This window comes from Ornithodoros turicata, chromosome 6, assembly GCF_037126465.1.
Source record: "Ornithodoros turicata isolate Travis chromosome 6, ASM3712646v1, whole genome shotgun sequence".
Classification (NCBI taxonomy): Eukaryota; Metazoa; Arthropoda; class Arachnida; order Ixodida; family Argasidae; genus Ornithodoros; species Ornithodoros turicata.
Window position 1 is genome coordinate 51,452,150 of NC_088206.1, and position 21,305 is coordinate 51,473,454.

Consider the following 21,305-nt stretch of genomic DNA (forward strand, 5'->3'; position numbering starts at 1 on the left):
AAAGCGAATCTTTGAAACTGGTTTATTGAATATGTAAGTTGTTTTCGGAAGCGAAACTTGGCCAAATGGATTGTGAAACGGTGCCGAAGATTCCCGTGTCGGTCTCATACACGCGTTTCCAGAAGTCATAGTCCCTTTAATGCGCAACCGGGAACGTTCAGAACATTGCACACTTGAATTCCTGTACCGCCGTATCGCGGTGTACCGCCGTACCGGCCGAGGACGGTGGCAATGTGAGGGAGGTGAACATTGCTTCCAGCATCGTGTATCGGAGATTTCCGGCGCACGTGCTTTTAGGAATCCCAGGTTGACGAAATTATGCGCAGTTCTACACTGCTGCACGTGCACATAGCCACACAAATCTGGATGGGCTCCCCTTACGTCTACAAATCTACTCCCAATTATTAATATTATTCTCTTTCTTTATTTTATATAGGTTTGGATGAAGGTACTGGCAGTGGTTTCTTCATGTTCATCGAAACTGCTGGTCACGACAGCCTCAACGCACGTCAGGCCTGCGCCATCGAGTCGGCTTCACTGCACCATCCTACGTTCACCGTTCGATTTTTTGTTACCGCACCACCGTCGAACAGTTGTACCTATTTCAATCTTTTACGGCAAATATCCAACATCAAAATCAAATTCGTCAATGTCGAACAAGTCTTGGCTGGCACTCCACTTGAGTACTGGTACAGGTCCCCGCAAAGGCAACAAAGCCCGTTTGCCGTAAGCCACCTCAGCGACGCATTAAGATTCTTCATGCTCTGGCGTTACGGGGGTATCTACGCGGACACGGACGTCATTGTGAAGAGTCCAATGTCAGGCCTAAGAAATACGCTGGGCAAAGAGCACGCAGCAGGAATGGGGAGCGCCGTGCTGGTCTTGGACAGAGAGCAACCGTTTCTTGCTGACGCCGTACATAACTTTGCGGAGACGTACCAGCCTTACGACTGGGACTACAACGGTCCGGGTCTACTGAACAGGATGTTGCAGAAACGTTGTCCAGGTGCCTGGAACGTAACAGACGCTTCTTTGACGTGCGGTAATATCACAGTGTTATCGAGCAGTGCATTCTTTGCGGTTCCGTTCCCGATGTGGGAAATGTTCTTTAACCTTTCGAGGACGGAGGAGGTGCTACAGGTAACAAGGAACAGCTACGCGGTGCACTTCTGGAACAATCTGAGCAAAAACACAAAGGTGATTGTGGGATCAGGTGCAGCGTACGATGTGCTTGCGAGGACGAACTGCCCTAAGGTGTACGAAGTAATGAGGACAATGGGGTATTTCTAAATTTTCCAGAAACTAGTATTTCCTACTTGTACCACAGGCTATACGATGTATCTAGTTCAAATCTTGCTTGGTTACTAAGTATTTGTTGCTTCGGCCATAACACCTCGAATGCCGTTCACAATATTGTCTTACACTCTTAAGGAGCACGGAAAGCCTCCAGAACAAATATGTCATGATAACCAGAAATTAGGATTACAAGGCCTGGGACACACATTGGCACAAAAACTACGAGTGCAGCGCGTAATCCTGAAAAGCAAGATAGCTTTCAATCTCGCGGATCAGAAACCCCGCTCTCCTCGCGGCTGCCAGCCTGCAACGTCATGTGCTTCGCCAATACTGAGGCGAGCGCCTTCTTTTGTCTTTCTTTCTTTTTGCAGTTGCACTTCACCCCTCCCTCCCGCGTCTCGACTGGTCGCTATCGCTAGCAGGTGATTCTCGGTGGCCAAATTAAGAGTCATCTGCCACTTGACGTCACGAGGCGCGAGGGGCGGCTGGGCGAGCCCGCTGCGCTCTCTCTTCCAAAGCTATTTTCTCGGTAAATTCGCAGTTCCCAACGGAAATATTTTGCGCGATAGTTCCTCAAGCTAATATGCTCACGTGACGCACTAAAAAAGTATATGTTCTAAGTGCCTTCCATGCTCCTTTAATACAGACCTTCACCGCATAACAGCTCCTAGCGAACCATCATTCCAAATGATAATGTCCTCCCCCCGATCTGTTGAAAATGGGTGACGTTCCCCTGTTTTGAATACTTTACAAAGTCAGAAGACTGAACGATATCCTGCGCCTGTGGCGCTGTTACGTGGCACAGTTCTGCTTCTACCATGTACACAAGTGACCTGTGTGCGCTAGGCACGCGTTTCGTGTTGAGCACGACCGGTACCTGCGCGAACGCACCTCTGAGTGCCTACCCTCAGTGCGGTTACAGACGCACCGCTTCGTGTGCCATCCTAACAGGACAATAGAGGCGATGCACTTCAGCTGACGAATAAACGAGCGCTGCTCCTACGTCGTTTTCGAAACATGTTCACGCACCGATGTGCATGCAGTTTAGCCTCGTTGTGTTTAGCTGATAAATTTGCATTGTCTTTGTCAAGTTCACCGTGTCTCATGTCTCATTATTCCACTTCTCCATGCTACTGCAATCAATCGGGTAGAGTTTCCCCCAGGCGATGAAACTCGCCACTCATCATCATTCAAATAAAGTTATTGTTTCGTGATGTGAGGTGATGCAACGATTATTTATATTAACAACAACGACAACAAATTGTGTTGATGATGAGGATTGGGGTGATTCATCGCCGCACGCTATATTTTACCCCATGACCCCATGCGCTTCGAGATCGAACGGTGTCGGCTCGCTACGGAGAAACGATGGACTGCCGTAGTGTGGATAGCTTCCTCGCGTCGTCTGCTTTTACACGTTTATTCCGCGTTCAGTGCAGTGCACTCTAAAAACAGAACTTCATCGCATAGGATGTGGTTGCCAAACTTTGCTACGAGTAGTTTTACCGTTTCCGATTCGAAGAGACAGGGAGGCATACGCCTTTTTGTGTCAATTACCATATATCCAATTCGACACAAAAAGGCGTACATCCCCTCCCACTTTCGAATCAGAAGCGATAACCCTATCATTCGTGGCAATGGCTGGTTCAGAGCGTGCATTGCGGTGAATTTCTGTTGAGGTGAGAGCTCAGAGACCTGCGGTCAGGCACCTTTTGCATCTCTTTGTGGGTGGGATAACATATATTTTTTTCGAGAGAAATAAAAAATGTGATCGGCAGGCATCATTCGATTATAAATGAAACTACCCGATAGTGATGATTCAGCGAGCTCTTTGGGCAGGCTTTCTTCGACAGCCGCAGTTATCTCTCATCTCTCTAGTCCTCTGAATGGGACAAAGAACTGCCAAGCTGCCTGTGTTGGCTCTGCCAAGACAGACTGCCAAGCGGGAAGGCCACCTGCTTCTGACGTCACATCTAGTTTCACAGTCGCGCCAGGGAGTTCGCAGCAGTCGCATTTTTGGCCGTTGTATTTTAGTTATATCTTCGTCATCCTAACTATGGTTCATACTGCGCATAGTGAATGTATTCGAATCCAAGAGTGGACTAAAGATGGTTACATACGTCTTGAGGATCTCTTCATGGCCTTCTTTAAGTGTCACCAGAGACCAAGGGCATACAACGCCTTGTTCTACACATACGAGTAGCTCAGCATTCCGGGCCTTCAAAAACTGACGATCACACTCATCTTATAAGGCGCACGTTCGAGCCCTGCTACAAACCCACGTGAAGATCGACGTGGCGTATCGGTGAGCTCGATCATGCCGCATATTAGCGCACTCATCAGATGACATTACACCTGCTCTGTTTACAAGTGCGATGCTATCCGGTGAGTACCCTGAGCTCGTATAGCAAGGCCCGAACTCACGCCTTATCAGATGATTGTGATCGTGAGCTTCCAGGCCCGAAATGCCGAGCTATGGCTCTACAGCGCAGGTGAAACACCCCTATTTTCCTCCTCGCACTACTAAGAATAGAAGGAAGACAGCGCTTGCCAATATTGCCCAATAAAGAGGCTCCGTTCGCCATGACGTTGGGGTAGCTGTGTGATTGTTTTCCTCCACATTCCCCCGTATCGCGTTGTCGGCGTGGAAATGGCCAGCGCGGAAATGCCAGTGCATCACGTTGCCACGACATGCCGCGTGACTTGAGTGGGAGACAGAGAGAGCGCTCTACGCTCCACTGTGCAAGTGAGAATGCGAAGGCAGAAAACAGGGCTAGGTTTAAAGGGAGTGTGAAATGATTTTTTTCTCGTTTTCATCAGAAAGAAAACAATTTTCTGAGTCTAGAACCAAAAGTTTTACCTTCCTCACGCCACGAGTATTCTCGGGAGCGAATTTAAACGAATCGGCGAGGGGAGTACAACTGGCGCCGCGCCGTGGCGAGCTGCCGTGCGGAAATACAGCGAGCAACTTGACGGGACCACGGCCAGGTCCGCGACACGTCATCGTAACACGTCGTGTGCCCGCCAGGAGCATGCCGAGACGATGTTGGATGGTTGGTTGCTCTAATTCACGTCAATATTCGCCGGACATCCAATGTCATATGCTTCCCAGTGACGAGACGGACAGCTTTTGATGTCACGAAGGAATCGGACCGCCGGAATGGAAAGACGGTGCGGTGCATCGACTGCTCGTGTTTGTAGCGAACATTTGCATGATTGCGATTACGCTGAATTTCTTCAACGTACTGGATAACGAGCTCAAGTTTGAATAAAGATGTTGCACCATCACAGTACATGTCCACACCGGGGAAAGAACATCCACCTAAAACATCCACCGCAAAAGTGTGAGTACTTTTCGTTATTGGGGCTAACCAAGATATCTCAGTCCGTGTGGTCCAAATGCTATCACAGATTTCAGGATTGCGTAAATGGGTTAATTCTCGTCTGCGTGACTTGGAACCTTGCGGCCGCTTACGGCACACAAGAGGGAGAGAGAGAGAGTAAAAAAAGACAAAATAGAAGTTACCGAATCTAGTCACTAACCTCAGGTGGTGCACTGTTGATAAAAACAGACTTCGTTTAGCATGATCTTAGAAACCATACCTTAGCAGAATATTTATGTAATATATTGAACATATGTATCCATTCTTTTCTCTTCACTCATCTGCTTTCATGTTTACAGGTAACTTCCTCAGCGGAGCCTAAAACCCCTGAGGTGAGACAGCGTGATCACTGCAACCCACTATTCAGAGCAGATAAATGTTGTGCAGCCTCCTTCCAGATTCCTCTTTGCAGCATTGTCTTGCCTACCATTCGGGCTCTGTATATTGTTCACAAGTTTTTTTTTTTATATATTTCAGTTTGCTTCATCATGCACAAATATAACATTGAGGGGGACATTTTCTTGTTTACACCTAAATAAGCTAGGATGCTTTTAAGAGCTGCAGACTCTTGTTCCTTATCTTATAATCATTACTCAGCGGATTACATCCATTTACACTCACCGGAACTGGAGTTGCATACTGTGTTATTCATTTTCTTCTCTGAAACCAGGGCGACCCATGTGTACGGCAGCTGAAGTCTTTCACCAGAGTAACATGCCAGAACAACTCCAGCAAGTGCTCTGCAGTTCACCTTTAAAATAAAGAAACCTGAGAAACTAAAGAAAAAGAAGTTTGGTGCATTATGTCCTCATGAGATTTTGTTCCTGCTACAACTCTACACTTTGTTTTACATTACCCAAAATAACCTTACCAATCATTACCATACCAGTGTTGTACTGCTGTGTTCAACCAGTTCAACTTGCTCTGGGCATCCTGTAAAGCCTGTGCAGCTACTTCAGCCCTTATTTGCTGGTAACTTTGGTGCCAATACAGTTGTAAAATGGGCTGTGTGACAGTGTAAAATAGAATACATCCTGTGTTTGCATATGCATAAAAATTATGCATGTGTAGCATATAATGTGTATATGTAGATGTTCAGTTATTAGGTCTTATGTATCGTACTATTTGAGCCGACATTTTAGCTGTTTGAGCCTGGTGCCCTCATCCTGGACACATATACAAGTGGGTCCACGTCCTCGGTGGAGCCTGCACAGCTGAGAACTCTCTGTCCATGTGGCAAATTAAACAGTTCTTTTACAAAGAAGACCAAAAAGCAGTTTATTTGAAGAAGTACCAATTACTTCTCGTTTTTAATTGCAAAATATAGGGCATGTTACGTGCCTACTGGGGCTTTTTGCTCCTTTCCAGGAACCTCAACTGGTGGCTTCAAGCTTATGTAACACAATGGTATAAGGTGGCAATGAAGCAGGAGAGCTGGTGTCGTTAGTTTGTGTGTAGTGCATAGTATTGGAGACCTGGTTGAACAATAAATGTGTTAAACAACAGTTATCAGAAATAAATACGATGTGCAGAATACTCTTACAGAATATGCCGCAGTTGAGTTTCTGTAGGCATGGTTGTTGTTAATGCTAACAGTTCAGATTTACGACGTGCTCAACATTGAATACCTCATAAAACACAACTTCTTGCGTGAAACATATTCTTAGGCAAATAAGTCCTCCGACGGAAGGAAATACAGTCAGCCCGTCCCGTCTGTAGACCACGAAATGCAGAGTAAATCAGAATCGCTTCCCTATTGGAAAAAAGTTCTGAAGGACCATCAGGCTAATGGTCCTGACGTCTTATGGGACCCACGAGGTCCATCAGGTCCAGTAGGCCATCAGGTCCAGTAGGCCATCAGGTTCAGCAGGCCATCATGTCCAGTAGACCATCAGGTTCAGTAGACCATCAGGTCTAGTTGGTCCACAAGTCCCATTATAGTCGTATACATCCTCAAGAACCAACGAAAATAAGGTTCGCCATTTTGGGTTGGTTGGGTTTGTGAACAGCGGCAGAGAAGCGCCATCTCACGTCATGCACTGTAACCTTCTTCGTCGTGTTTCATCAGTTCTCTAGGTGAACACGATTATAGCTATTATAATCGCCTATCGCCACTATAACACCACTAGAGGATCATCAGCTGAATTTTCAAAACGCACTGCTCACACTCCGCAAGTTTTATTCTTACGCAGGGCACACCACAGCTTCTCGCTCAGCACCCGGTGAAAAGGCTTCATCCTTGCTTCGATTTCGCGCGCAGACGCACCTGTGCTTCTGATGCGGCTGACGACGAATTCTGAAAGACAAGGAAAAAGCTTTTAATATAAATCTGCACTTCACGGCCATCAAGAGCCCATCAAGATGTCCTGATGGGGACTCCATCGGGACGCCCTGAAGGAGCAATATAGTTCGATCAGGACCCACCAAGGGGTCTTGATGGGACCATCACCCATAAAAAAAATTCTGATGAATCATTAGACATTTTTCCAATGGGGAGTGGACAATGATTGTTGAATGTAAGCAGACACCAGTTTCTGCCAAGTACGGCCTTGGTTGAAAACGATTTTTAGTGGCATCTCAGGCTTGTGATCTTTTGAACATGATGGCAATTGATGTTCTGAGGCCGGAACACTTCAGTGACCTCCTTCTTTCATCATTGTGATCTTTGATAAGAAATTTGGCAGAAAGAGTATCAAACGGTGCAGCTTGTATCGATTGGCATAGCAACTGAAGGCCGCTATCATGAGAACCGAGCATATTCGCTCCTTCAAAAAGCCAACAGTTTTCCGAAAAGGGTGTCAAAAGTTTACTGATAGCTTCCTGTTTCTTAGTTTCGAAAGTATTTACATGAAGGACCACAAAACTAGCACTTTTGTCCGTTTGTAACAGACGCAAGCACTTGGAGCGAGGCTCATCATTTATGGAGGAATATGGTAGAAGAAACCTGACAGCTGAGTTTGAGACCGTGTTGCGTTGTCTGTTATCGTCCTCTACATTGTCTCGGGTTTTCAAGTCATGGATCGTCACAACCAGTTCGCTTGCTACCTAACCTTCCTTTCGTTATTCATTTGTATTTCTGCGGCTAGTACTCCCAATGAAAAGATGTCCTCCGTTGCGAATCATGACCAAAGCTAAACGCTGCATCCACTCACGATTAAGAAAGCAATTTTTGTTGACTACATCTCTCCTGTCATCAAAAAATACGGTTTAGTACGGATAAAATAATGGCATTAGTTGAGAACTGATTGGCGCCAACTATTGCCTCAGGAATATTGTGGTTCCAGGGGTGCGTAACGCTAATAGACGGCTGTTCTTTGCTTTGGGGTATTTTGTATTTGTGTGTGTGTGAATCAGTGTTTAATGTCACGTGTCAAGGTATCATTTTGCGTTACGTAAAACTCTTCTAAAACCTCTTCGAATCAACCCATTACTTACCTGTGCATTATACCCTTTATTTAGACCACTTTTTGGGAAACGATGATAGGAACGTTAATAATAGAATGGGATAAATGTGACATGCGGTTTCGGTCTGTGAGAGAAACGCCTCCTCAAACGCCTCGCTTTTCTTCCTCAACTCCCGCAATCTGGGCAGAAATCTAGCCTCTTTGTAGTGGACATCCTCCAATTTCCGTGTGCATGACGAAAGCAGGTGACGAAAGGTCCACGTTTCATTGGACGCCTGGACCGGAAGTTCTGTTGTTAGTGAGTTTGTGAGCGCGGCGGCATCCGTCTGGAAAGTGATCTTCAATATGGACGTCGAAGCAAGAAATGCGGAGACTAGTCGCACCGGAACCTTTTTTTGTCCTTTCTGCGATCGAGAAGGAAATTCTGCGTGCTGAACCTTGCTTTCGAAACGTCGCCGATGCTGCGAATGAGAGACGAAGTTAGAGCTCTACGAACATCGGTCACACATCGGTCGGAATATCGGTCGCCTGTCTTCGACAGACAGGTAAGCGATGAGCTTTTTAACGCACACTGTGATCGAACATCGTAAAGGTTCTCTGAAATTTCGTGTCCTGATATTTAATGCGCACTTGCTGTTTCTGGTGCCGGTGCGGCTGGTGTGTCATAACGCCGAAGGAGATCGAATGCTTGTGCTGCAAGGAGCTCGAAAACACTGCCGAATGACTGCAGTAAGTGCATTACAACCCACGAAGATTTCGAACTTCTGTGCTTCAATATGACTGTCCTGAAGGTGGCATATTTTGAACTTCGTGGGCAGCGCGAACCTATGAGCGACTATATTCACAAGTAAGTCACATGTGTCCTTGTCGAACAACGTTAAAATTTGGGCGCTCAAAACTGGTTTGGTCCTGCATTAAAGTCGCTAAAAACTCCAGTACAGGGCGCAGCACATAAAAAGACTATGCAATACACAACTCTGAACTAGACAAAAGCAATACAGGCAATTTTGCAATTGCCAGTGAGCTGTGTCCTGAGTCACCTTTTCATGTTTTGCCCTGTGCATAGGGTTTTAGCGTAGGTTTTTAGCGATATTAAGTGTTCTTGATTGTCGATTCAGTGAAATCTAAAACAATGTTGGTTTCTAAAAGAACACAGCATGTGTAGTAATATACAGGGTTGTGGGCAGGTAAACTGCGGTTGCTCTCAGGTACATGTGGAAATGACACTGCACACACACTGTACTGTAACCGGTTACCTATTTGCCTAAACTATATTTTATGTACATCTGTGTAGATGATACAGATACACTGCGTATCGCCAGTTTGCAAGGTGAGTATGGCACAAGCTTGGGAAAAACAAGAGCATGGTCATCCCAGCCTGTGCAGTGAAGAGGGTCTGGCAAGCCTTCCCCACAGAAACTGACACAGGCTTCAAGTACCCAAGATCCTAACTGTAGGTACCTCTTCGCACAGCTCACCTATCGCATGTAAAATAATTCAGCATCTGTATTTAGGATGGTTTATAGCTCTCAGGATAATGCATCGTTCATGAGTTCAATATGTTGTGTTGAAATACAACACTAGTCCTTTTTAATGAGTCTTGCGGAACGAGAGATGAGCGCTCTTTTCGTGACATTGTGTACCATTGCTACAGTGAACAATTTCTTGAGCAAGACTGATAAACAAACGAAAAAACAGTCTGTCTTTCAAATATGCATGTTCCTTGTAACTTGTGTATTTGTTAAGTGACCCATGTTGATGTCCCCCCACATGTAATGCCCACAAGGGCCTTTGAGGTATATTCACGAATAAATAAATATCAAAACCGGAAAAAGATGTAACATCTATTGTAATACCTATCCTCTCTTTGTGTGAATGATACATAAACATTCTCAGAAGATATGTAGTCACACTTTGCCTCACTGTGCCTAAAGCCTGGTTCCACCTCTTACATCATCTCCACATCTTCAATCTCCAAAGCAGTACACGGCTAAAGTAATCAGCTAGTACATAAAAAAAGGAGGGGGAGGAAAATAAAGCTGGCACAACAAAAATTCGAAGAAACCCTGGTGCTTTCACGGGGCTACTCATGTCTCAGTCCTGGATCAGATCCCGATGGAAAACAGCTTATCTGAGCCTCAGTGATAGATTCCCTTGATTGACTGTGACTGTGAGGCACAACTCATTGGCTTGGTGGCAAGTGGGCTTGCGTCTGATAGTGCGGTTTGGAATAAAGTTAGCAAGGAACATCTCTCTACGGTCTTAAGAAGGATATCAACATTGCCTGTCAAGGCACAGCATTTCATATCGCTTTCAGTAAGTACAACACTCCTCATAGCAGTTACCATTCATGTTGGGAAAACATGCTGAAGTTAGCTCCAGTGCTTCCAAAACTGTGAGTCAAGTTCATAGAGAGCACCTTATGAGAGGGACAGCAACAGTGTCCAGTGAAGACTCTCCAGGAATTTTGCGCAGGTATGGGGGTCACACCTTTTAATAGTTTAGATGGAAAGCAGGGTGTGTGAAACACTGACCTCTAGTGGATGAATTCTTGTTATTTATAACCAGGTGCCCATGTTCTAATAATCTATAGGAATGCCTTAGCTCTTTTGCAGGAAATTGCTAATGAATCTGAGTGCCTTTTATAGAGAGAGGTTGTAGCTGCCTTTCTATCCACCCTTCTTAGTTGCCCTAGCAAAAGCAAATATGTAATGCTGTACCCCATATCTAATGCTAGCACACTAATTGCTTTGAATATTCTCAGGCTTCTGAAATGGTGCTACCTGGTGCATACGCTGTGCCATGTCGGCAAGAACATAAATCAGATTGCCTTAATTTTTTCAAATCGGCCCTTCAGTGCTTCATGTGACTGCAACATTGGTATCCCCTTAAAAATAGGCAATAAGAATGATTTCTGCAATGTATTGAGCTTTGTAAAACAACAACTTTATTTGAAAATATATTGCAAAAGCCGGGTAACGACCTCATAATGTAACGTCCTATAGTGCAAACACCATTCAACATACCGATTAAAAACCGATCGTAAACGTTTTGCCGCCTATCCGGGTGGCGTCATCAGTACAACACAGGCCAAAGACGAGCACATCAGCCTATCTAAGAGGGCATCATACATATCCGATAGGGGGGCACGGTTTGTATTAGAGGCTGAGGCATCACACCTGATAAAGCAGGACTCTAAGAATTTTCTAGGGCCCCATCGCTAGTCATGTGCAAAGGGTACTGCACCATCAAAATTAAATATATGTCCCTTAGGCCAGCAATGGTAGCTAATTCGGTCCTGGTTCGAGTAGCACTCGTAGCCGTGGCAACGTCCCTTGTGTGTCCTTTTAGTCTCGTCCCACATCTTTTGTCTATATCTCGCCAATGTAGGCTGCATCACATTCTATGCGCTCAACTTTATATGCACAGTCTTAATGGGCACAGTGCTCTCCAAATGGCATATGAAACACCTTGGATGAAAGGAATGCACACCACCGATTTGACCACCTTTGATGTTGTTTTTGATTGTTCTCTGTAGTAGCGATTATGCTACCTGGATAGGCAACGAAACGTTTACTCTCTTTGTTCTTAATAGTTGTGCTAAGCCGGTGTTCTCAGTAAAGGATTTTAGATTATGAACTTTGTTTGAATGATGATTAGTGGCGAGCTTCATACTCTGGGCCACTACTCTAACAATTGCTTGTGGTACTGTGGTGAAATGGAATAACGAGCCTTGTAAACAATTTACTTGGCAATATATTTATTTATCTGTCATAGGTTGAAGAACCCAGCGTGGTGTTACATAATGGAGGGGCGTGTAATTATACAAGACCGATCACCAAAAGTCATGGCTTTTGACTAGATTAAAATGTGATGTGATTGTAATAGACAAATGCTGCATTGTGGCGATATGATAGGTTTTCCTCACGAGTTGTCGCTACGGTTGCGGTTAGTTGAGAAACTGCGTATCCAGTTAATGGTAGCAGGATCAAAGGTTAATTAGGCTAGTTTGGCCAACACGCGAGCATAAATCAGTGTCAGAAGCCCTTACAAAATAAAAAAATACTACATCTACGTGGACCGAGAAATCAAGACAGTTCAAAATGCTGTGAACGAATTCCGCTACATTAGTTTTTCCTGAATACCCTTTTCTAAAGCAATGCTGGAATTTAAAATAAGAAATTGACAGACTCAACTTGGTTGACAACGTGGTAGTACATGATGTGCTCCATTAGTTTCCAGGGAACCCTAAAAAGTGGAGCTGGTTAGTAGATAGAAGGAGCATAGTTGTCACCTCTTCGGAAGACAGGAACTAGCTTGAGACCTATGCCCTCGACTCAGACACATACAAAGCACCTTTCACACAGATTAACGCATCTTCATTCCAGCTCTTTCGCTTTCAGATGTTCATCGCTGTTGAGTGGTCCGTCATTCTTGTATAACACAGATTAGAATTGACATGCGGGTGCATAAGGGATGCTCTGAAAGCAAAGTGTTTGGTTTTAGTCCACTTAATGTTTCCGAAAATGAAAACAAACTTCACGGTGACTATTCTTCTGAAATGAGCAATTCCAGGATGAAAGCAAAAAATATATCTCGCCATATCATTGTATCCAACTGAAACCTGGCACTTCAATTGAATAGTGGCAGTTCAAGATGATGATGATGATTCAATGTAATGGCGCATAAGCAACTCCGGTTATAGTGCACCAAAACCATGGTAAAACTGTGACTAGTTAAAAATCAGACGATCATACTAAAATAATATACTTTGTTGGTTGGTAAATTGAGATATAGACAAAAACATATGATAAAAATAAGCAATTGAATGAAAGGCAGAAACAGTTGTTGGCATTGTGTGACTCATGTCGAGTTTGCCACACTAGGTGTTGAATAATAATGTACGCTGATATGCTGTAGCATATAAAGTACAATCATACACACACTCAATATGTGGTGGATATGTGAAACCAATATACACATACTTACATTTCAAACTTTCTTGAAAAAGGCAGTCCAAGTCTGTCGGATTAGCCAGACTCTATACAAAGCCAGTAAGCACAGTGTGGAATGCCTGTTTCATCTTTCGAAAGCAGAGGTGCAGCCACCACGACGCTTCGTCATCTCAATGCTTCGGAGCGGCATAGCCTAGTAAGAGGCCATCAGAGAGGATCTCATAAATATACCTGGGTTGAAAAAGCGGTGAGTTCTGTGGGATACGTACGAAAGCATCCGCGTTACACAACAGCTATGGGAATGATCGACTGCACGTGCATGGTTTTCAGTGCGTAGACTTGGAACTGAAAAATAAATGCACTAACATTGTTGAAACTACTTTTTCGCCAGGACCACACGAGAGCACACTTGGTTTCTTTAGTTGAAGGTTTAGGTGAAGGGGTGAAGGTATCATCAGGTCCCGATGCTCCTTTGAGATGCAGCAGACAAAATTTCGCTGAGGCGAGTGACTGCCCTTGCGGTTCGTTGCTTCGCAGCAAATCAAGAACAGTGCACCGCAATGATAGGTGAAACGTTCAGAGTATGGCGAACAACTCCAACACCAAATGCGATGACCCGAAAACGGCAGGATGAGCCGGGAATCACATAAGTTCGCAGTTCGCAAGCTCGGCATACGGTACCCATTACAGCTGACCGGATACAGAATCATATGGAACGCCGTGCACAGATTGAAAAGAAAATCATAGAAGCTATTGCAGGTGATAAATGCAGGGTATATTTTTCTTTTTGAGGCTCTGTAACAAAAACATTTTAACATATAAATGCCATTTCATGAAGGAAATTGACAGGTATTGCGTGGCCACGTGGCGCGTTTGAGCCAGTTGTGGGTGTTGCCAGTGGCCCTCGTGTTGACGTCATCTTGATGGTGAGCCGGGGTGGATATTCTATATAAAGGTATGTTTTCTCGGTTTGACGCTAGGCGTGCTGCACTCGGATGAAGTCGAATGTTTAAAATTCGAGTTTAGAGAAACCGTGGGGTTTTAATGCATTTTCTAATTGAGAGTCCTTGTTGGGTGCTTTATCGACTGTAAGTACGAAGGAGCTCCCACAGTTTCTGGTAAGAGTTCCTTTAATCTAGAGATCATATTGCTCTAGAGTTGGCACCTACGTAGCCCTAGTTTAGGCCGTGTGAAACGTTAGAGGGAACCAGTCTGTGTGGCTGGTCTTCCACTCCGATGGCAATACATGTCAAACGTGCCGGTTCAGTCTCTACAGTATTCATGTTGAAGTTACTTACCTCCCATGATGAAACGTATGTCAACACCAACACGACGCGCACAAACAAGAGGTCTTGTTCGTGCTTCTTTCTCGCTCTCAGTCTCGGATTTTTCTTTCTGGATGCATGATACCTACTCGGCACTCTCGAAGCATTCTATCATTTATGAGTAGTTTAGCACCTACAGAGAAAATAAACTAAAACCGACAACTTTATCAGGCTCACAGATATATCGGATATTTTGCAAAAACAACAAAAAATGTCATTTTCGAAAAGCGCGGCAGTAGTAATCACGCCGCCGATCTGTGCTGACGCCGCCGCAGCCGGCAGAAATGTGCCCAACGCCGCCGCCGCCAAGAAGAACAGCATCGGCGCGCACGTTTAGCCTGGCTTAAATTATAATGATGATGTAAGTATCGCTGGGGCATCCTCAGCTGCAGGGGGAAAGCGAATCTTTGAAACTGGTTTATTGAATATGTAAGTTGTTTTCGGAAGCGAAACTTGGCCAAATGGATTGTGAAACGGTGCCGAAGATTCCCGTGTCGGTCTCATACACGCGTTTCCAGAAGTCATAGTCCCTTTAATGCGCAACCGGGAACGTTCAGAACATTGCACACTTGAATTCCTGTACCGCCGTATCGCGGTGTACCGCCGTACCGGCCGAGGACGGTGGCAATGTGAGGGAGGTGAACATTGCTTCCAGCATCGTGTATCGGAGATTTCCGGCGCACGTGCTTTTAGGAATCCCAGGTTGACGAAATTATGCGCAGTTCTACACTGCTGCACGTGCACATAGCCACACAAATCTGGATGGGCTCCCCTTACGTCTACAAATCTACTCCCAATTATTAATATTATTCTCTTTCTTTATTTTATATAGGTTTGGATGAAGGTACTGGCAGTGGTTTCTTCATGTTCATCGAAACTGCTGGTCACGACAGCCTCAACGCACGTCAGGCCTGCGCCATCGAGTCGGCTTCACTGCACCATCCTACGTTCACCGTTCGATTTTTTGTTACCGCACCACCGTCGAACAGTTGTACCTATTTCAATCTTTTACGGCAAATATCCAACATCAAAATCAAATTCGTCAATGTCGAACAAGTCTTGGCTGGCACTCCACTTGAGTACTGGTACAGGTCCCCGCAAAGGCAACAAAGCCCGTTTGCCGTAAGCCACCTCAGCGACGCATTAAGATTCTTCATGCTCTGGCGTTACGGGGGTATCTACGCGGACACGGACGTCATTGTGAAGAGTCCAATGTCAGGCCTAAGAAATACGCTGGGCAAAGAGCACGCAGCAGGAATGGGGAGCGCCGTGCTGGTCTTGGACAGAGAGCAACCGTTTCTTGCTGACGCCGTACATAACTTTGCGGAGACGTACCAGCCTTACGACTGGGACTACAACGGTCCGGGTCTACTGAACAGGATGTTGCAGAAACGTTGTCCAGGTGCCTGGAACGTAACAGACGCTTCTTTGACGTGCGGTAATATCACAGTGTTATCGAGCAGTGCATTCTTTGCGGTTCCGTTCCCGATGTGGGAAATGTTCTTTAACCTTTCGAGGACGGAGGAGGTGCTACAGGTAACAAGGAACAGCTACGCGGTGCACTTCTGGAACAATCTGAGCAAAAACACAAAGGTGATTGTGGGATCAGGTGCAGCGTACGATGTGCTTGCGAGGACGAACTGCCCTAAGGTGTACGAAGTAATGAGGACAATGGGGTATTTCTAAATTTTCCAGAAACTAGTATTTCCTACTTGTACCACAGGCTATACGATGTATCTAGTTCAAATCTTGCTTGGTTACTAAGTATTTGTTGCTTCGGCCATAACACCTCGAATGCCGTTCACAATATTGTCTTACACTCTTAAGGAGCACGGAAGCCTCCAGAACAAATATGTCATGATAACCAGAAATTAGGATTACAAGGCCTGGGACACACATTGGCACAAAAACTACGAGTGCAGCGCGTAATCCTGAAAAGCAAGATAGCTTTCAATCTCGCGGGTCAGAAACCCCGCTCTCCTCGCGGCTGCCAGCCTGCAACGTCATGTGCTTCGCCAATACTGAGGCGAGCGCCTTCTTTTGTCTTTCTTTCTTTTTGCAGTTGCACTTCACCCCTCCCTCCCGCGTCTCGACTGGTCGCTATCGCTAGCAGGTGATTCTCGGTGGCCAAATTAAGAGTCATCTGCCACTTGACGTCACGAGGCGCGAGGGGCGGCTGGGCGAGCCCGCTGCGCTCTCTCTTCCAAAGCTATTTTCTCGGTAAATTCGCAGTTCCCAACGGAAATATTTTGCGCGATACTTCCTCAAGCTAATATGCTCACGTGACGCACTAAAAAAGTATATGTTCTAAGTGCCTTCCATGCTCCTTTAATACAGACCTTCACCGCATAACAGCTCCTAGCGAACCATCATTCCAAATGATAATGTCCTCCCCCCGATCTGTTGAAAATGGGTGACGTTCCCCTGTTTTGGATACTTTACAAAGTCAGAAGACTGAACGATATCCTGCGCCTGTGGCGCTGTTACGTGGCACAGTTCTGCTTCTACCATGTACACAAGTGACCTGTGTGCGCTAGGCACGCGTTTCGTGTTGAGCACGACCGGTACCTGCGCGAACGCACCTCTGAGTGCCTACCCTCAGTGCGGTTACAGACGCACCGCTTCGTGTGCCATCCTAACAGGACAATAGAGGCGATGCACTTCAGCTGACGAATAAACGAGCGCTGCTCCTACGTCGTTTTCGAAACATGTTCACGCACCGATGTGCATGCAGTTTAGCCTCGTTGTGTTTAGCTGATAAATTTGCATTGTCTTTGTCAAGTTCACCGTGTCTCATGTCTCATTATTCCACTTCTCCATGCTACTGCAATCAATCGGGTAGAGTTTCCCCCAGGCGATGAAACTCGCCACTCATCATCATTCAAATAAAGTTATTGTTTCGTGATGTGAGGTGATGCAACGATTATTTATATTAACAACAACGACAACAAATTGTGTTGATGATGAGGATTGGGGTGATTCATCGCCGCACGCTATATTTTACCCCATGACCCCATGCGCTTCGAGATCGAACGGTGTCGGCTCGCTACGGAGAAACGATGGACTGCCGTAGTGTGGATAGCTTCCTCGCGTCGTCTGCTTTTACACGTTTATTCCGCGTTCAGTGCAGTGCACTCTAAAAACAGAACTTCATCGCATAGGATGTGGTTGCCAAACTTTGCTACGAGTAGTTTTACCGTTTCCGATTCGAAGAGACAGGGAGGCATACGCCTTTTTGTGTCAATTACCATATATCCAATTCGACACAAAAAGGCGTACATCCCCTCCCACTTTCGAATCAGAAGCGATAACCCTATCATTCGTGGCAATGGCTGGTTCAGAGCGTGCATTGCGGTGAATTTCTGTTGAGGTGAAGTTCTGAACCGAACAGTATCGTACCGTATCGTACCGTATCGTATCGTGCGGCACTTTGTGCCAGGTCCTCCCCCCCCCCCCTAAAGGCAGCTAGATATACTCTTGTACTTCGATAATGAAGGCCACTTCTTCGTACCCATGACACACGGGCACGTTTGAACTCCTTTCAATTAGGGGTCCTTTACAGCTTCAAAGAGCACCTTCGAGAAAGAAGTTCGTGCCGGTGACACACGGCAAGAGCGAACTTCTGTTGGCGTTTCGTTTGAAAAATATACCCAAAGATGTCGCGCTAGATATTTCCATTAGAACCAGCGTACATGTATACGACATAGTAACAGTAAACGTAACAATGCGACAAACTAAAAATATTAACTACAACGTCAATACCTGCACGCAGACTTCGAGTACTTGAAAAATGAAAACACGGTGTAGCCTTCGTTCGAGAGTATCGTGCTCGTACAGCTTGGGACAAAAGCTGTCTTGGGAAGTAACTTAGTTACAGGTAACTAATTACAAAAAATGTAATTTTTTACATTTACAGAGGACAGCGCTGATCTCAGCTTCCCAAACGGAGCGCTTCGTAAAACGAGATTCTCCTTTGCCCTTTGTCAAGTCACCCAACGCCTTTTCGTTAGTTGTCTCTTTTTGTAAAGGAGTTCAAACGTGCCTGTGTGTCAGGCTGTCTACCTCCATTCGTACGTCTAGCACCTACTTTCCTTGTGTGCTACATGGTGTCAGGTGGGGGATGGAATTTTCACCGATGACTTGGGGAGTAACGCTGGTATAGTATGGACGCCGCAACGACGAGAGCGACAGCACCGTTCAGCACTTTGCTGCAGCCTTCGAAGTCATTCGATACGTCTTACGTTGACATCGCCACAGCCTGAAAAAACTAGATAAGTGAATTTTCGCTTTTTTGCTGCAGCGGGGAATATGAAGTGCTTGCCGCAAGATGTGTAGGCGTCAAAGTTTGTGATTGTGATAGGCGAGGAAGGGCCCGCAATTATAATCGTCAGTGGTCATACCGTGCAAGAACACGATGAAAGAATGTCAGAAGTTTTGACCCGGTTAAGCCAGGCAGGATTAAAGTTAAACGAGAAAAAGTGTGTTTTCTTGACACGGGAAGTAACCTTCCTTGGGTTTTGCGTCGATGCAAGAGGTATCCGCCCAACACAAGATAAGGTGGATGCAATCCGCAACGCGAGGAAGCCGTCAAATGTGAGGGAGCTGCAATCATTTCTAGGATTGTCAAACTTCTACGACCGGTTTCTGCCAAACAAAGCGACAGAACTGGAGTGCCTCTACCGCCTTCTTGACAAGAACGCCACGTGGAAATTGGCAAAAGAACATGATGCAGCATTCCACAGAGTGAAGCAGTTGCTGCGATATGATCGCCTGCTCGTCCACTACGACGTGAAACGCCCACTTACACTCAGTGTGGATGCGTCACCGTACGGATTAGGTGCAATGTTATCACATGTAATGGATAACGGGGAGGATGCGCCGGTGTTTTTCGCTTCGCGAACGATGACGACAAGTGAAAGAAACTACGCCCAAGTAGACCGTGAAGCTCTTGCGATTATCTTTGGGATAACCAAATTCCGACAGTTTGTTACAGGCAGAAGGGTGACTATTTACACAGACCACAAGCCTCTCGTGGGACTGTTCAACCCGGCGAAGCCTACACCTACGATGATTTCACCACGGATGCTAAGATGAAGCCTACACCTACGATGATTTCACCACGGATGCTAAGATGGAGCCTACAACTAGGAGCTTTGGATTACCAGATCATCTACAGGCCCGGAAAAGAGATGCTGTGCGCCGACGCTCTCAGTCGCCTTCCCGTTGAAGATGACATTGAGGACAACCTTGTGGACGACAGCGTGCAAGTCCTTATGGTGGAGGCTATGCAAGACACGTCTTGGACTGCTTTGACTGCCCAGAAGATTGCGGATGAGACCAGCAAAGACAGAGTGCTGAGAAGAGTTACGCGTTGGGTTCTACAGGGATGGTCAAAAGAGGCACAAGAGACTCCTGATTTTTTCAAGGTACGAAACGAACTTTCTATCCTCAGAGGATGTCTGTTACGAGGTGACCGCGTTGTGATCCCAGAGAGCTGCAGACAGCAGGTCCTTCAGTTGTTACACGCAGGTCATCAAGGAGTAGTGCGCACCAAGGCCCTGGCAAGAAGCTACGTTTGGTGGCCGGGGTTAGACCGGAATATTGAACAGGCCGTGGGCGAATGTAGGGCATGTCAAGCCACAAGAAATGCACCGTCACGTTGTGTGCATCCATGGCCGCTGCCGAATAACCCGTGGGAAAGACTGCATGCAGACTTCGCAGGACCTTTCAATGGGAACACATTTCTTATTGTAGTGGACTCATTTTCAAAATGGCCAGAAGTGGTTCCGGTGTCGTCCATGACTGTGGCATCTACGTGTCGGCACCTGAGAACCATGTTCGCAACTCACGGCATACCGCACACGTTGGTGACTGATAATGCGCCAACGTTCACTTCAGCAGAGTTTGAGGCTTTCCTCAGGAACAATGGAGTACAGCACATCTTATCCCCAGCTTATCACCCTGCAAGCAATGGGCAAGCGGAGCGAACAGTGCAAACGGTAAAGCAAGAACTCCGCAAACGTCAGTCTGGCGACCTTTCTACACGACTGGCACGTATTTTATTAACCTTGCGGACCACTCCAAGTTCAACTACTGGCCGGTCCCCAGCAGAATTGTTGATGCGTCGCAAGTTACGAACGATATTAGACTTAGTGTACCCGAGTCGTACTGAGCATGACCCTGTTGTCCCAGCTCGTTCTTTTGCAGTTGGAGAGCTTGTCCAGGTTCGTCAACCACCAGGTCAGAAACCAGTATGGCAGCCGGGTCGAGTCATCTCGAGGGTAGGACGTTGGATCTACCTCGTCGAGGACGCTAGGGGTTTTCAACGCCGTTGCCACGTGAACCAACTGCGGCGGGATTCCACATGTCTGGCGGACACTATGCAACACGACGACGACTACTGGAAGTTCAACGCGTCGTCGGAGACGTCAAGTCCGCATAGCTCATACGAAGCTGTGGTCTCCACGCAATCAGATACAGCAGAGGCGTTCGAAGCGGAAGACCCATGTCCGGAACGCAACTCCGATTACCAAGAAGCAGTGCCGGTCCTTCCTCGAAGATCAACTCGTCCAAGAACAAGACCCCTGCGCTATGGTGTTTTGGACACTTAAACTATTCACGGGAAATATATTGTTGTAACTATGGGTGAAGGAATGTTATGTCCTGATTATCTGCTGTGCTGCAATCGATATCTTGTTATCGTACTCTGCAATCAGGTGATGCCGCGCGCCCTTTCCCATGTCTGCCTAAAAAGGACCGAGCATTGAAGCCGGGAGTCTTTTTTCCTTGTAAGCTGCTCAGCAGGTTGCGAGCGCTGTTCGTCGTACAAGCATGTACGGTAATGAATAGAGAAGTTCGAACACGACAGCCCTAACAAAGAAATTCGAAGAGTGGTGAAAACCAGCCGCGAATCTTGTGTACCAGGATTATGTCTTCGGTACC

The 21,305-nt window shown here is 46.1% G+C and overlaps 1 protein-coding gene across 5 annotated transcripts in view; it reads left to right on the plus strand.

Moving 5' to 3' along the window:
* LOC135396682 (lactosylceramide 4-alpha-galactosyltransferase-like) overlaps positions 1-21,228 on the plus strand; it is an 88,894-nt gene extending 67,666 nt beyond the window's left edge. For 3 of the 5 annotated variants that reach the window (XM_064627780.1, XM_064627778.1, XM_064627781.1), the window contains one exon: positions 19,347-21,228. In XM_064627780.1, coding sequence (XP_064483850.1) covers positions 19,347-20,974 — 1,628 coding nt within the window. In that variant the 3' untranslated portion in view covers positions 20,975-21,228. Of the gene's footprint in view, positions 1-436; positions 17,150-19,346 lie in introns of those variants that run through there. The other 2 variants (XM_064627782.1, XM_064627783.1) reach the window with 2 other exon arrangements.
* Positions 21,229-21,305: the final 77 nt, after the last annotated feature.